A 15968-nucleotide genomic window follows, 5' to 3' on the forward strand; every position below is an offset into this window, starting at 1 on the left:
GCTTCAAACAAAATAAAATTAAAAAGAAAAAAATAAAAAAGAGTCATCAAAACCATAAAATGTGGGCAAGGGATGTAGGAGGTAAATAACCCTTTTTGTTTATATGTATGTCTCTCTTCTTAATTTTAATATAGTAATGAAGTGTTTGAACTTACAGGACCATCAGGCTAAAACACACAATTATGAGAAGGGGTTAGCATACTTAAAAAACAGGGCAACCCCAAGCCAAAACTAAATATTGCATTCGCAAAAAAAAAAAAAAATACACTCAAACAGATAATAACAGGAGACCATCCAACCAAAAAAAAAAAAGAAAGGAAGAATGGAGAACCATAGAATCAACTGGAACACGAGGTTCAAATGGCAATAAATAATCATCTATCAATTATCACCTTAAATGTCAATGGACTGAATGCCCCAACCAAAAGACACAGGGTGGTTGAGTGGATAAAAAGGCAAAAACCTTCAATATGCTGCCTACAAGAAACTCACCTTAGGACAAAAGATACATATAGATTGAAAGTGAAAGGCTGGGGAAAAGTATTTCATGCCAATAGACATGACAGAAAAGCAGGAGTCGCAACGCTCATATCAGACAAAATAGACTTTAAAACAAAAGACATAAAGAAAGACAAAGAAGGACACTACTTAATGATTAAGGGATCCATCCAAGGAGAGGATGTTACTATCATCAACATATATGCCCCAAATATAGTAACACCCAGATACATACAACAAATATTCACAGATATAAAGGGAGATATTGATGAGAATACAATCATAGTAGGAGACCTAAATACCCCCCTCACATCAATGGACAGATCCTCTAGACAGAAAACCAATAAAGCAACAGAGATCCTAAAGGAAACAATAGAAAAGGTAGACTTCATTGATATCTTCAGGACACTACATCCAAAAAAAGCAGAATACACATTCTTCTCAAATGCACATGGAACATTCTCAAGAATCGACCACATATTGGGACACAAAGCGAATCTCAATAAATTTAGGAGCATAGAAATAATCTCAAGTGTCTTCTCTGACCACAATGCCATGAAATTAGAAATCAACCATGGGAAAAGGAAAGGGGAAAAACCTGCTACACGGAGACTAAACAACATGCTACTAAAAAACCAATGGGTCAATGAGGAAATCAAGAAGGAAATTAAAAACTACCTTGAAACAAATGATAATGAAGACACAACCTCTCAAAATCTATGGGATGCTGCGAAAGCAGTGCTCAGAGGGAAATTTATAGCAATCCAGGCCTTTCTCACAAAAGAAGAAAGATCCCAAATTGACAACTTAACCCTCCACCTAAACGAATTAGAAAAAGAAGAACAAAAAAGTCCTAAAGTCAGCAGAAGGAAGGAAATTATAAAGATCAAAGAAGAAATCCATAAAATAGAGACTCAAAAAACAATAGAGAAAATTAACAAAACCAAGAGCTGGTTCTTTGAAAAGGTGAACAAAATTGACAAACCACTGGCCAGACTCACTAAAAAGAGGAGAGAAAGAATCCAAATAACCACAATTAGAAATGAAAAAGGAGAAATCACGATGGATTCAGCAGAAATACAAAAAACCATAAGAGAATACTATGAACAACTATACGGCAACAAGTTTGACAATCTGGAAGAAATGGACAATTTCCTAGAATCTTACAGCCTGCCAAAACTGAATCAAGTAGAAACAGACCAACTGAACAGACCCATCACTAGAAATGAAATTGAAGAGGTCATAAAATCACTCCCTACAAATAAAAGTCCAGGACCAGATGGCTTCACAGGTGAATTCTATCAAACATATAAAGAGGAATTGGTGCCCATCCTCCTGAAACTCTTTCAAAAGGTTGAAGAAGAAGGAATACTCCCAAAGACATTCTATGATGCCACCATCACCCTCGTTTCAAAACCAGACAGAGATACCACCAAAAAAGAAAACTATCAGCCAATATCACTGATGAATATAGATGCAAAAATTCTCAACAAAATCTTAGCCAACCGAATCCAACAACATACCAAAAAAATTATACACCATGACCAGGTTGGGTTCATCCCAGGTTCACAAGGATGGTTCAACATACGCAAATCAATCAGCATCATACACCACATTAACAAAAAAAAAGTCAAAAATCATATGATCATCTCAATCGATTTAGAAAAAGCATTTGACAAAGTCTAACATCCATTCATGATCAAGACCCTCGCCAAAGTGGGTATAGAGGGAACATTCCTGAATATAATCAAAGCCATTTCTGATAAACCCACAGCAAATATAATCCTCAATGGGGAAAAACGGAAAGCCTTCTCACTCAAATCTGAACAAGACAGGGATGCCCACTCTCACCACTGCTGTTCAACATAGTTTTGGAAGTCCTAGCCACAGCAATTAGACAAACAAAAACAATAAAAAGCATCCATATAGGAAGAGAAGAGATCAAACTGTCACTGTATGCAGATGACATGATACTATACCTAGAAAACCCTAAGGACTCAACCCCAAAACTCCTTGAACTGATTCATAAATTCAGCAAAGTAGCAGGATATAAGATTAACATTCAGAAGTCAGTTGCATTTCTGTATACCAGCAATGAAATATTAGAAAAGGAATACAAAAATACGATACCTTTTAAAATTGTACCTCACAAAATCAAATACCTCAGAATACACCTGACCAAGGAGGTTAAGGACCTACATGCCGAGAACTATAAAACTTTAATCAAAGAAATCAAAGAAGATGTAAAGAAATGGAAAGACATTCCATGTTCCTGGATTGGGAAAATCAATATTGTAAAAATGGCCATCCTACCCAAAGCAATCTACAGATTCAATGCAATCCCTATCAAATTACCCATGACATTTTTCACAGAACTAGAACAAACTATCCAAACATTTATATGGAACCACAAGACCCAGAATCACCAAAGCAATCCTGAGAAACAAAAACCAAGCAGGAGGCATAACTCTCCCAGACTTCAAGAAATACTACAAAGCCACAGTCATCAAAACAGTGTGGTACTGGTATCAAAACAGACAGACAGACCAATGGAACAGAATAGAGAATCCAGACATAAACCCTGACAACTATGGTCAATTAATCTTTGATAAGGGAGGCAAGAACATAAAATGGGAAAAAGAAAGTCTATTCAGCAAGCATTGCTGGGAAATCTGGACTGCTGCATGCAAAGCAAAGAAGCTAGAACACACCCTCACACCATGCATAAACATAAACTCCAAATGGCTGAAAGACTTAAATATACGACAGGACACCATCAAACTCCTAGAAGAAAACATAGGCAAAACACTCTCTGACATCAACATCATGACTATTTTCTCAGGTCAGTCTCCCAAAGCAATAGAAACTAGCGCAAATATAAACCCATGGGACCTAATCAAACTGAAAAGCTTTTGCACAGTAAAGGAAGCCAAAAAGAAAACAAAAAGACAACTTACAGAATGGGAGAAAATAGTTTCAAATGATGCAACCAACAAGGGCTTAATCTCTAGAATATATAAACAACTTATACATCCCAGCAGCAAAAAAACCAATCAATCAATGGAAAAATGGGCAAAAGACCTGAATAGACATTTCTCCAAAGAAGATATACAGATGGCCAGCAAACACATGAAAAAATGCTCAATATCACTGATTATAAGAGAAATTCAAATCAAAACTACCATGAGATACCACCTCACACCAGTCAGAATGGCCATCATTCATAAATCCACAAATAACAAGTGCTGGAGGGGCTGTGGAGAAAAGGGAACCCTCCTGCACGGTTGGTGGGAATGTCAACTGGTACAGCCACTATGGAGAACAGTTTGGAGATACCTTAGAAATCTATACATAGAACTTCCATATGACCCCACAATCCCACTCTTGGGCATCTATCTGGACAAAACTCTCCTTAAAAGAGACACATGCTCCCGCATGTTCATTGCAGCCCTATCCACAATAGCCAGGACATGGAAACAACCCAAATGTCCATCGACAGATGATTGGATTCAGAGGAAGTGGTATATATACACAATGGAATACTACTCAGCCATAAAAAAGAATGACCTAATGCCATTTGCAGCAACATGGATGGAACTAGAGAATCTCATCCTGAGTGAAATGAGCCAGAAAGACAAAGACAAATACCATATGATATCACTTATAACTGGAATCTAATATCCAGCACAAATGAACATCTCCTCAGAAAAGAAAATCATGGACTTGGAGAAGAGACTTGTGGTTGCCTAATGGGAGAGGGAGGGAGGGGGAGGGAGGAGGAGGGAGTGGGAGGGATCGGGAGCTTGGGCTTATCAGACACAACCTAGAATAGATTTACAAGGAGATCCTGCTGAATAGCATTGAGAACTATGTCTAGATACTCATGTTGCAACAGAAGAAAGGGTGGGGGAAAAACTGTAATTGTAATGTATACATGTAAGGATAACCTGACCCCCTTGCTGTACAGTGGGAAAATAAAAAAAAATTATTAAAAAAAAAAAGAAATTACCATTGTGTTTGCCGGGGGTGGGGGGGAGATTAGGGGATGGGTGTGGAGTTTGGGGTTAGAAGATGATATCTATGGCATTTAGAATAGTTAAGTAATGGGTTCTGCTCTACAGCACAGGGAACTCTGTACAGTCTCTTGGGTTAGAACATGATGGAAGATAGTGTATAAAAAAGAATATATATATATATATTTTATAAAAAAGAATATACATATATATATATATATATATATATATATACACACACACACACAGATATACATGGAGAGATGTGAGGCCCGCAAGTTGAGATTCCTTATTATTGTTGATGTGTCTCTCCTGTTGGTAATTTTATATTTATTTCTGGGTCAGTGGTCATGACTGTTTTTTATTTTTACTATTTTTTTTTTCATTTTAAGGCCACCCCTGTGGCATACAGCCACAGTCACAGCAAATCCAGATCCAAACCACATCTGTGACCTATGGCGAGGCATAGCTTGTGGCAACACTGGATTCTAAACCCACTGAGTTATGCCAGGGATTGAACCACATCCTCACGGAGACAATATCTGGTTCTTAACCCACTGACAACAGGAACTCCCAAGGACATTTTCTTAACCCAATAAAGAATAGGTATTTTAAAACTGTTACAGACAGCAGAAATTGACAGAATACAGTAAATCAACTACAATAAAAAAAATTTAACCAAAAAACCCCACTACAGCCAGCAAGATATTATACATTAAAACACATATATATTTGTGTTAAAGTTATGAATAGGCCAAGGCATTCAGCAATTTGAATCATTCTGTAATATCTTGATTAATGAAGTTGGAAAATGAGAAAAGAAAATTAGTCTGAGTATGGAATATCAAAAATAATCACACCATTTGTAGGTGACATTGTAGAGACAAATGCGAAACAACAGAGACCATTAAACACAACTATTAAGTCCAGTCAGAAAGTTGAATCTGCTGCAAATAAAAAAAAAGCTACAGAATAGAAAAATCTAATCACATTAGGGATAAAACAGACAATATCTGGTGCATAATAAATCTCCAGTGAGCCGTTAATGACTAATTGATGGGGCACCAGAAAATGAATAGAAGCCTGCAATTCAGGAGAAACAGCAAAGAAAAGTTAAGGATTCCCTGGAAAATAAATCTAATTGCAGAGAAGCTCTAGATTCCAAGGAGAAAGAGCACGAAACAGCAAGAGCTGGAAAAGACTTGTTTTAGTGGACACTAAAGCAGCTTCAAAGTAGAGGGACTTCACTGTCATAGATAAATAAATATGGGACCATCCCAGGCTCAGTGTTCTAGAGGAGAAGCTCACTACCCACATTCTCCCCTCTTTCCCTTCTCACTCCCCCAACCCTTCCTGGGACCCTCTCTCCAATGTTTATCACTGCAGCCTTCTGTCCTCCAGGGTCTGTCCTTGGAAGCCAGGTTCTGTTTTCACTTGACTGGGCTCAGAGAATTATAGGAAAGGAGCATCATGGACCTGTCTCAAGTTTCCAGCATCTCAGGGGGTTGGATTCTCAGAGCTGCTTATTGAGTGAACTGTTCCATTGTCTTTCCACTCTCCAAACAATTCCATTCCCTCAGAGCACAGAGATAAGATAATGGAATATTTTTAGCCAAGATGGTATCTGTGCTAGTAGCCTTGGAGGGAGATGAATTTACAACCTCCCAGGAGAAATTCTTTCTTTGGTTTGACCTTTTTTTCTGTCTTTCTGTCTGTCTGTCTTTTTACTTCCTGCCTTCCTGCCTTCCTTCTTACTTTTCTTGCTTTTTAGGGTTCCATCCATGACATATGGAAATTCCTGGGATAGGTGTGGAATTGTAGCCACAGTTGCCAGCCTAGGCCACAGTCAGAATGCCAGATTCAAGCCACATCTGTGAAGTACACCACAGCTCAAAGCAACATTAGATGCTTAACCCACTGAGGGAGGCCAGGGATTGAATGCCCATGCTCATGGATACTAGTTTGGTTCCATCTGGCTGAGCCACACAGAAACTCCTGGTGTAGCTTTAAAATTACAAGGTGTCCCCCAGAAAAAGTTGAATTACCAAAGGAATCATACTGAAACCAAGCAGGAGTCTGTGGGCTCCTAGACACACAAGCTTTTCTATGCCCCCCATTTCTTGTTTTTAGGGGATAAGCTTCAGCCTCCATGACCTTCCCTGAATTCCAAAGGGCAGGTTTAGTTGCTAATCAGGGAAGAGAGCAGTTGCTGAGACCTTAGAGAAGCAGTCAAGAAACATAGTGCATCCTCGGGGCAGGGTCCTGTTCCCTCCTCAAGGAATATAGATAACAACATCTTTGACTACTTCTGCATAACAAACCCCCCCAATAAATGGAAGATGTTGATGAAGCATTCTTAATTCCTGAAAGAAGACTACCAGACCACTGAACCCCAGCTATGAAAAAAATGCAAGTTTTTCTAAACTGATCCTTATATGCAGCCTTATTTTTCATATCCAAAACTATAAAGCCACTTCCCAGTATCTCCTAAGGGGGCCACCGTCTTTAGGGCATTAGCCAGCTGTGACCCTCCTTTACCTAGCAAAGCAATAAAGCTAGTTTTTTTCCTTCACCCAAAACTCTGTCTCTGCATTTCTATTCAGAACCAGTGAGAAGAGGCCAAGTTCCAGGAACAATACCCAAGAACAAACTTTCTGTGATGTTCTGTTGGGGTACAGAGATAAAAGAATGGAATATTTTCCTTTCTTTTCTTTTCTTTTCTTTTCTTTTTTTTTAATAGAATAGGTCTCAATCATGTCATGACTTCACAGGGAATGGGTTCCAACAGCTCAAGTTCCTTTACATTAGTTCTCAGAGAGGGTGCTTCTCTGGGTGAAGAGAGGCTAGGGACTCAAATGAACCCAAGGACCCTTCTCATTGGCTTCCTTCTTTATCTTGTTTTCCTTTACATTTTTCAGGAAGCCTTCTGGGCTCTTAGAGTGCTTAACATGCTCCATAAGCACATTCATTCTCTTGGCAAGAATCGTGCCCTTAAGCTCTTTGTTTACAACAATGCCAGCAGCATGCTGGGCTACATTGTAGACTCTTCCAGGATTGCCATGACAACATGGGTGAGGTATTCCTATATAAGCAGTGCCCATTCCCTGGATGTCTACAGTATCACCTTGCTTGTAGTGTCCCATGCGTGGGGACAAAGGAACAACTCCATGGTTTCTAAAAGGCCTATAGAACATGCGGCTGGTGTCCCTTCTCTTTCCCTTTGTGTTGGTCGTTTCAGTGAATTGCTGGATAGGGTGATGCCCTCTGAAAGGTGAGAATGGAAAGTTTTGATCCACTATAATGTCTGCGCCATCAGCAGTGGAGGAAGATGAATGTCTTTCCCACAACTGCCATTCACACACAACATGTGACCAACATATTCCATGGCCAAATGGAAATTACAAGTGGTATTAATTATAATTGGCCACATCTAAGACATGTGGAAGGGAAGTTTTTGGGCCAGCTGTTTAACTTGTGCCACAGCAGCAACCCAAGCTATTGCAATGACAACACTGGATCCTCAACCCGCTGCACCACCAGGGAACTGCAGAAAGTGGAAATTATTAGTGGGGGTGATTCCCAGGCACATCAAACTGAACCTTTCCAAGAACAAAGTCAATGCTTTCCCTTGCTTTCTTCCATTTTATCTTCCTTCCTTCCTTTCTTCCTTCAGAGGGATGAGATAGATGTTTTATATGGCCCATTCTTTCAAAATGTTTGAATTTGTACCATGAACATGTTCATAAGACAACTTTTTTATGGCCCCACCAGCAGCACATGGATGTTCCTGGGCCTAGAACTGAATCTGAGCTGCATCTGTGACCTATGCTGCAGCTGCACCAACACCAGATCATTTAACCAACTGCCCCAGGCCAGGCATGGAACAAACACCTCTGCAACAACTTGAGCTGCTTCTGCAGCTGGATTCTTTTGTATTATTGTTATAGCTGACTGACAATGTTTTGTTGATTTCTGCTGTACAGCAAACTGTCCCAGTTATGCCTATATATACACTCTTTTTCTCATTATCTTCTATGGTGCTCTATCACGAGTGATTGGATATAGTTCCTGTGCTATACAGTAGGACCTCATTGCATATCCATTCTAAATGTCAAGGTGTACAAGGACTAACCCCAAACTCCCAGTCCACCTCACTCCCTTGCCCCTCCCTCTTGGGAACCACTGGTCTGTTCTCCTTGTTTGTGAGTCTCTGTTTTGGAGGATAGGTTCATCAGAAAGCACACATTCTTAATATCACAAAACCATCAAAGTGGAAACCTGGATTGGAAGCAACGTATGAGGGAAAATATGAAGACAATTTTTAAAACAAGTTTGATGATGAGGAAACCTGACAAATCACTGTTCATAGAGAGAATATTGTGATTTGGTGATTTGGTAACCAAAAATGGATGAGTTACACAAAGTCTTCCATTTATTTTTAAAAGTAAAGTACTTAGTCAGTTTGGCTGGCTATAACCAAATACCATAAACTAAGGGGTCTTGAAACAGCAAAAATGGGGATTTACCCTTTCGTGGCTCAGCAGTCACAAATCTGACTAATATCCATGAGGATGTGGGTCCAATCCCCAGTCTTGTTCTGTGGGTTAAGGATCCCATGTGGCCATGAGTTGTGGTGTAGGCCTCAGAGGCAGCCAGGATTCCTCATTGCTGTGGCTGTGGTAGAGGCTGACAGCTGCAGCTCCAATTCAATCCCTAGCCTGGGAATTTCTATAAGATGCCTGTATGCCCTTAAAAAACAAAAATAAAGAAATAAATATTTAAATAAACAAACAAACAAAAATATGTTTCTTGCAGTTCTGGAGCCTGGAAGTCTGAGAGCAAGGAGGCCACTATGATCCAGTTCTGGTGAAGATGTTCTTCCAGATTTCAGACTGTCCACTGCTCACTGTGTCCTCACAGGGCAGAAAACAGAGAGAAACGGCAGGTTCTCTCATGCTCTCCCAAAGGTACCAATCCCATCATGAAGGCTCCATCCCCACGATCTCATCAAATCTCAGGTACTTCCTGAAAGCCCCACATCTAAATACATCGCTTTGGGGCATAGGTTTCAACACAAATATTAGGGGAGTCAGACATTCAGCTCAGAACAACTGTGAATGGGGAAATGAGAGCTTCTGTTGGGAAGATGGGAAGGGCTGCTACAAAGATCAATGGTACATTTGTTCCCAGAGAGACCTGCAATACACAGTAAGTTCTGTAAGGCACCCACAGAGTAGATTCATCTTTATTCCCCAAAACACTTGGAGTCAATGTCTTTATTCCTAGAAATTCACTCTTCCGCAGGACAATCGATCCTTTCGTCAACAAAATAATAATGAACTTGGTTTCGAAATCTTTGAGTCTGCTTCTGTTTTGTAAGTTCTTTTTTTGCATGTGTATGTGTCTTTTTAGGGCTTCACCCATGGCAAATGGAAGTTCCCAGGCTAAGGGTGGAATTGGGGCTACAGATGCCAGCCTAATCCACAGACACAGTAACACGGGATCTGAGCTGTGTCTGCGACCTACACCACTGCTCATGGCAACACTGGATCCTCAACCCACTGAGCAAGGCCAGGGGTGGAACCCTCATCCTTGTGGATAGCAGTCGGGTTCATTACCACCAAGACACCATGGGAAGTCATGTTGTGTATGTATGTTCTTTTGTACCACTTTTGATGGATGCCATATATTAGTGATCCCATATGATATTTGTCTTTCTCTGTCTGACTTACTTCACTTAGTGTACTTATTTCTAGGCCTATCCATGTCGTTGCAAATGGCAGGATTTCATTTTTTATGGCTGAGTAATATATCATTTAGTTACCAAAGGGGAAATGTCATGGGGAGGGAGAAATTAGGGGCTTGGCATTGACAGATACACACTAACATACAGAACATAGACAGGCAACAAGGACCTACTTTATAGCATAGGTTAATCTACTCAATACTGGGTAAAAACCTACATGGGAAGACATGGATATATGCATATGTATGACTGATTTACGTGGCTCTACACCTGAAAATAACACAACTTTCTAAGCCACCTAGACTCCAATAAGAGTTGTCTTCTAAAAAAAACTAGTGGGGAGTTCCCATCGTGGCTCAGTGGTTAAAGAACTTGACTAGTATCCATGAGGACATGGAATCAATCCCTGGCCTTGCTCAGTGGGTTAAGGATCTGGCATTTCTGTGAGCTGTGGTATGGGTTGCAGACAGGGCTAAGATCTCAAGTTGCTATGGCTGTGCCATAGGCCGACGGTTATAGCTCTGATTCATTCATTAGCCTGGGCATCTCAATATGGTGCAGCCTTGAAAAAAAGAAGAGAGAAAAAAAACTAATGAAGTTGCATGAATGACACAAAGGACTATTGCAGGTCTAAGATTCCATGATTAAAATCTGATTGTCTAAGCTTATTTCCAAAAGGAGCTCAGATTTGGTTTTCTTCTTTTAACTAACATTCAAGAGCCCACATTGTGGTATAGACTTGCTAAACACAGTCAAACCAAACTTGGCCAAATACAGCTCATGGCTCCCAGAGAGATACAGTCAAGACTTGACAAAAGAAGGGATGAGAGTGACTCAGTGAGGAAATGGACTGGAAGATATCTTTAAATAAGAAGTTCAGATAGTTGCTTATCAATGTAATCACAGGTATTTAGTCAAATGAGGTAACATATTTTCCTCCCTGAGAATTTTATACTCTTTTTTCAGAATGTTATGGCTGCACCTCCAGTATATGGAATTTCGCAGGCCAGAGATCAAAGTTGAGCTGCAGCTGCACCCCAGGTCCAATCAGACCTTAGTCCAACCCACACCTCCAAAGTGACATGAGCCACTGCAGTCAGACCTTAACCCACTGCACCACACCAGAAATTCACACCTATACATTATTTGGTCAAGATTTCCTCTAGGAAAGGAAAGCTACCTTTTGAATGACATACATTAATCTTGGAGGAGGCAATTTTCTCTGAACACCATGCCACTGCTTTATAGACTGGCAGTATTCCTTCTATATTTTAATTGAGGTAAGACACTATACAATGACACGCACAATCTTAAACACATAAAGAACTTGAATGATGTATACACGCATGTAGCTACCTACCTAGATCGAGATACAAAACACTTTCATCCCCCAGAATGTGCCTTTGTGCCCTGTCCCAATGAATACATACCCACACCCAAAGTGCCCACTCTCCTGACTCCATTCTCCATCAGTTGGGTTTGCCTGCTCTTAGATTCCATCAAAGAGAGACCATATAACAAACACACGTCCACGCCATTAACAATTTTGTCTTTGAGGCTTGTCCATGCTGTTGTGCATGGCACTAATTTGGTCTTTTCATCTTGGTGTGGGATTATTCTGCGCATTGGTATGCAATTTGTCCATTCTACCATGGATGGGCATTTGAATTGGTTCCAGTTTGATGCTATCATGAAAACCATTGCTGTAAATTTTTTGACATGCTTCATGGACATAAGAACCCGTTTCTATCAAGTGTACACCTGACAGAGGGAGAGCAATGGCATAGAGAAGGAATATGTTTGAACTTAGTAGAAGTGCCAACCTAATTACACCGTTACACTCTAGAATAGATATACCCGTCAACGTGTAGTGTGTGAAATTTCCCATTACTCCAGTTTCGTGCTGGTACTTGGTGTTTTCAATCTTTGGGGTTTTAGCCACTCTGGGCTATGAATTGTTGGCTCTCTCAATATGCCTAGTGATAATGCAGAGAAGACCAAGGGTAAACATTTCTGCATAGGAAATAGGGCATGAATGTCACCAAAGGAAGATAGCGGACAACAGTTGCTCATGGGTGTGTACATTCAAAAGAAACTTAAGTGATCGTATTTCAGGAAAAGGAGGAGGAGACATACCCACAATGAAGTCAAAGATTTTGTACTTCTGACTCCCAGGGTATTGACCCTTGATTATCACAGTAACACCGCAGTCACAGCATCCGTGGCCCTTAAAAGGGGTAGAAAGACCTGCTGACACATTTCCTCAGGGCCCCCTGTAGGTCCCTGTTCCTCAGGCTGTAGATGAAGGGGTTCAGCATGGGGATGACCACGGTGTACATCACTGAGGTCACTGTCCCCTTTGAGGAGGATGCGGAGAAGGCAGAACTGAGGTACACGCTTAACCCTGTCCCATAGAATAAGGAAATGACCATTAGGTGAGACCCACAGGTGGAAAACACTTTGTACTTCCCCTCCGCTGAAGACATTTTCAATATGGAGGAAAGAATCTTAGAGTAAGAGTAAAGGATCCCAGTCAATGGAATAATACCCAGCAGACCGGTCAGAGAATACAGGGCAATGTAATTGCTGAGAGCATCTGAACAGGATGTCTCGAGTACCTCAGACAATTCACAGAAGAAGTGGGGAATTTCAGTGTGTGAGCAGAATGAGAGATGCAGCACCATCAGACTGTGAATGAGAGGGGCTAGGATACTGACAGACCAAGAGACTAGAGCCAGCAGGCCACAGAGGAGTGGGTTCATCATGATCATGTAGTGCAGGGGATGGCAGATGGCCACAAAGCGGTCATAGGCCATCACGGTCAGGAGGAGGTTGTCCAAACACAAAAAAACTATGGAAAAATGCATCTGAGTAATGCATCCGGCATACATGATGGCTTTGTTTGCTGTCTGGATGTTCACCAGCATTTTGGGGACGATGGTAGAACTGTAACAAATATCAGAAAAAGACAAGTGGGAGAGGAAGAAGTACATGGGGGTATGGAGGCGGGAGTCAGAGCTGACAGCCAGGATGATGAGCAGGTTCCCAAGCATGGAGACCAGGTACATGGACAAGAACAGCCCAAAGAGGAGGGGCTGCAGTTCTGGGTCCTCTGAGAGGCCCAGGAGGAGGAACTCCAAGACCCGTGTTTGGTTTCCTGCATCCATGGTGCTGATAATTCTGCCAGGTAACCAACAAGGCAATACTAATGAAAACAAACAAACAGGATTCCCCAAATATAAAAATATTTTTATCATATTAATGATCACCCTGAAGGAATACATCAACAGAAAAAAACACACATTTTAGCTAACAATTTAGTGTTCACTCGCTGGGAGAGATTACAATGTCATTATCTTATACAGGTATCATTTTCAGGGTTAGTATATTCTCTCCTCCTGATCTTTATCACAAATTGGTGTTTACCTTCAAAATCTGTCTCAAGAATCCATCAACTTCTGTGGTGTCCAGCTCAGCATCAGCCCCTTTCAGATGGAGCACATCAATGGTTGGAACAGTCTTCCTTTGGAGGTGCTGAAATTTGCCTCTTGGATGATTCTGCCTTTTCCCACATTTCTTTAGCACTCTAGCAGATCCACATATGTTGGCGGTGCTCTGGCCCTACTGCCCCCTGACAACAATTAATTTGAGAAGAGAGTGGTGTCTCGCTCAATCTGGAGAAAGAGCTGCACTTGAGAATCTTAACAAATAAAACTCATATTTTAGTTAATAATCTGAGGGTGTGAACTTGATGGGACACATCCACTGAGGGCCTGGGGATAGGGCTGGCCATCACTAGGCTAGCAAAGAAGACAGCCTATGCTTCAGAACCAGTGTACTAAATGCTAAGCTAAGTGTGGCTGTAAGTGACATGTCAGAGATGGATCCTAGAGTCTGACGGCTCTGCCATGAATCCTGGCTCTACATTTCATTGTTCTTGGCCAATTTCTCTGATTCTTAAGTACCTTGGTTTCCTATTGAATGATATTGGATTATTAATGGTACCTACTCCAGGGGATTGTTAGAGGAATAAATGAGCTGATGTTTTAAAGAACAGTGCCTGGAACAATGTGGAAATCAAAATAAAGCATCACACACAACTTAGAATAGATTTACAAGGAGATCCTGCTGAATAGCATTGAGAACTTTGTCTAGATACTCATGTTGATACAGAAGAAAGGGTGGGGGAAAAATGGAATTGTAATGTATACATGTAAGGCTAACCTGACCCCCTTGCTGTACAGTGGGAAAATAAAAAATAAATAAATAAATAAATAAATCATGGTTTGGTACATTTTCGAATTTGGGAATTTTGATCTGCAGAGCTGAAGGCAGTGAGGGAAGTCCTTACAGAGAATTCAATATCGTAGATCACTTGGCATAAAAGAATATGGAAAGGAGAGAGAAATGGAAAGGGATAGAGTTGCTGACCTTGGTTCTGAGGCTTTCCAGGTTGGGGAGCAGCTCTTCAAGACTTCTGGTCACCTTCTTCCCTGCATTCTGGATAACTATGTTTGTGTTTTCTGGTAATCTTCTATTTTCTATGGAAGCTGGTTTCCCCTACTTTCTATAACTTGCATTCCAGAAAGCATTCACTAGATTATTTCCTTAAAAAAAAAGAAGCATCAAAAATTTATTTGATTGCAGAGTTCCCACCATGGCTCAGCAGTTAATGAACCTGACTAGCATCCATGAGGACACGAGTTCAATCCCTGGCCTCGCTCAGTGGGTTTAGGATCTGTCGTTGCTGTGAGCTGTGGTGTGGTCTCAGATGCAGCTTGGATCCTGTGTTGCTGTGGGTATGGGGAAGGCTGGACACCTAGCCTGGGAACCTCCATGTGCCATGTGCCCTAAAAAGACAAAAAAAAATATTTGAAATAAAATATATCAATGACGAAGAAAACGAGTGGACTGACAAATGATTTCTTTGGGTGGTCATGGCCTTCAAAAATTATTCTGAGCATAGGAAAACTTTTCTGGGCATTCTTTTCTGATGTTATGTGATAGTAATACAAACAGCTGCCAAAGATAGTACAAAAAGAAAACTTAAGTGAATTCCATGCGACAAGGAAGTGCTTATCCACACAGGGAAGACTGCTAAAGTTAGGAAATATATTGTAGATAATACATAGATACCTCACACAGATAGATACACTCTGAAAATGATGAAAGAACCATTTACCAAAATTGAAAGTCATTTGAAAATTTAAAAGTGCTTCCAGGAGGTCCCTGGTGGCTCAGAGGATTATAGATCTGGCATTGTCATTGCTGTGGCTCAGGTTTGTTCCCTGGCCCGGGAACTTTCACATGCTGCAGGTATAGCCAAAAAAATAAATTAAGTAAATAAAATAAAATGAATAAATATGCTATCAAAGTGCAGGGTTTCTAATGCAAGATGTTTCTAATGCAAGATGTGCTACACGTGGAGGGTCACTTGTAGCACGTAGAGAAAGAGAAACTATTTCCTTAAATGATATGGACAGCCTAGCTCAATCAAACAGGCAGAATCATATGAAGTGTTGAAATGGAAGGCAGATTACCATGGAAGTTATCAGTAAGAAAAGTATACCTAGTCTCATCATTAACATCATTTAATTCACTCTAGAGTCTGGAGTCCTCTTAGGAACCATAAACCTAAAATATTTAGGAATATTTTACTAGACACTCTCAGCCACTATTAATGTCCCTGCCCCTGGCATTATTTTACTGCT

At 40.6% G+C, this 15968-nt stretch overlaps 1 protein-coding gene and 1 pseudogene across 1 annotated transcript; both read right to left on the bottom strand.

The window, feature by feature from the left end:
- Positions 7264–11883, bottom strand: LOC106507300 (annotated as a pseudogene).
- On the bottom strand, positions 12486–13424 carry LOC100521247 (olfactory receptor 7D2-like). Its single transcript, XM_003480794.1, has one exon. The coding sequence runs from the start codon at positions 13422–13424 to the stop codon at positions 12486–12488; it is 939 nt and encodes a 312-aa protein (XP_003480842.1).

The sequence above is a fragment of the Sus scrofa genome, chromosome 2 (assembly GCF_000003025.6).
Source record: "Sus scrofa isolate TJ Tabasco breed Duroc chromosome 2, Sscrofa11.1, whole genome shotgun sequence".
Lineage (NCBI taxonomy): Eukaryota > Metazoa > Chordata > Mammalia > Artiodactyla > Suidae > Sus > Sus scrofa.

What these genes read in the sequence shown, in the direction of transcription:
- LOC100521247 (XM_003480794.1), bottom strand. Translation starts at nt 13,424, where the DNA reads ATGGATGCAGGAAACCAAACACGGGTCTTGGAGTTCCTCCTCCTGGGC.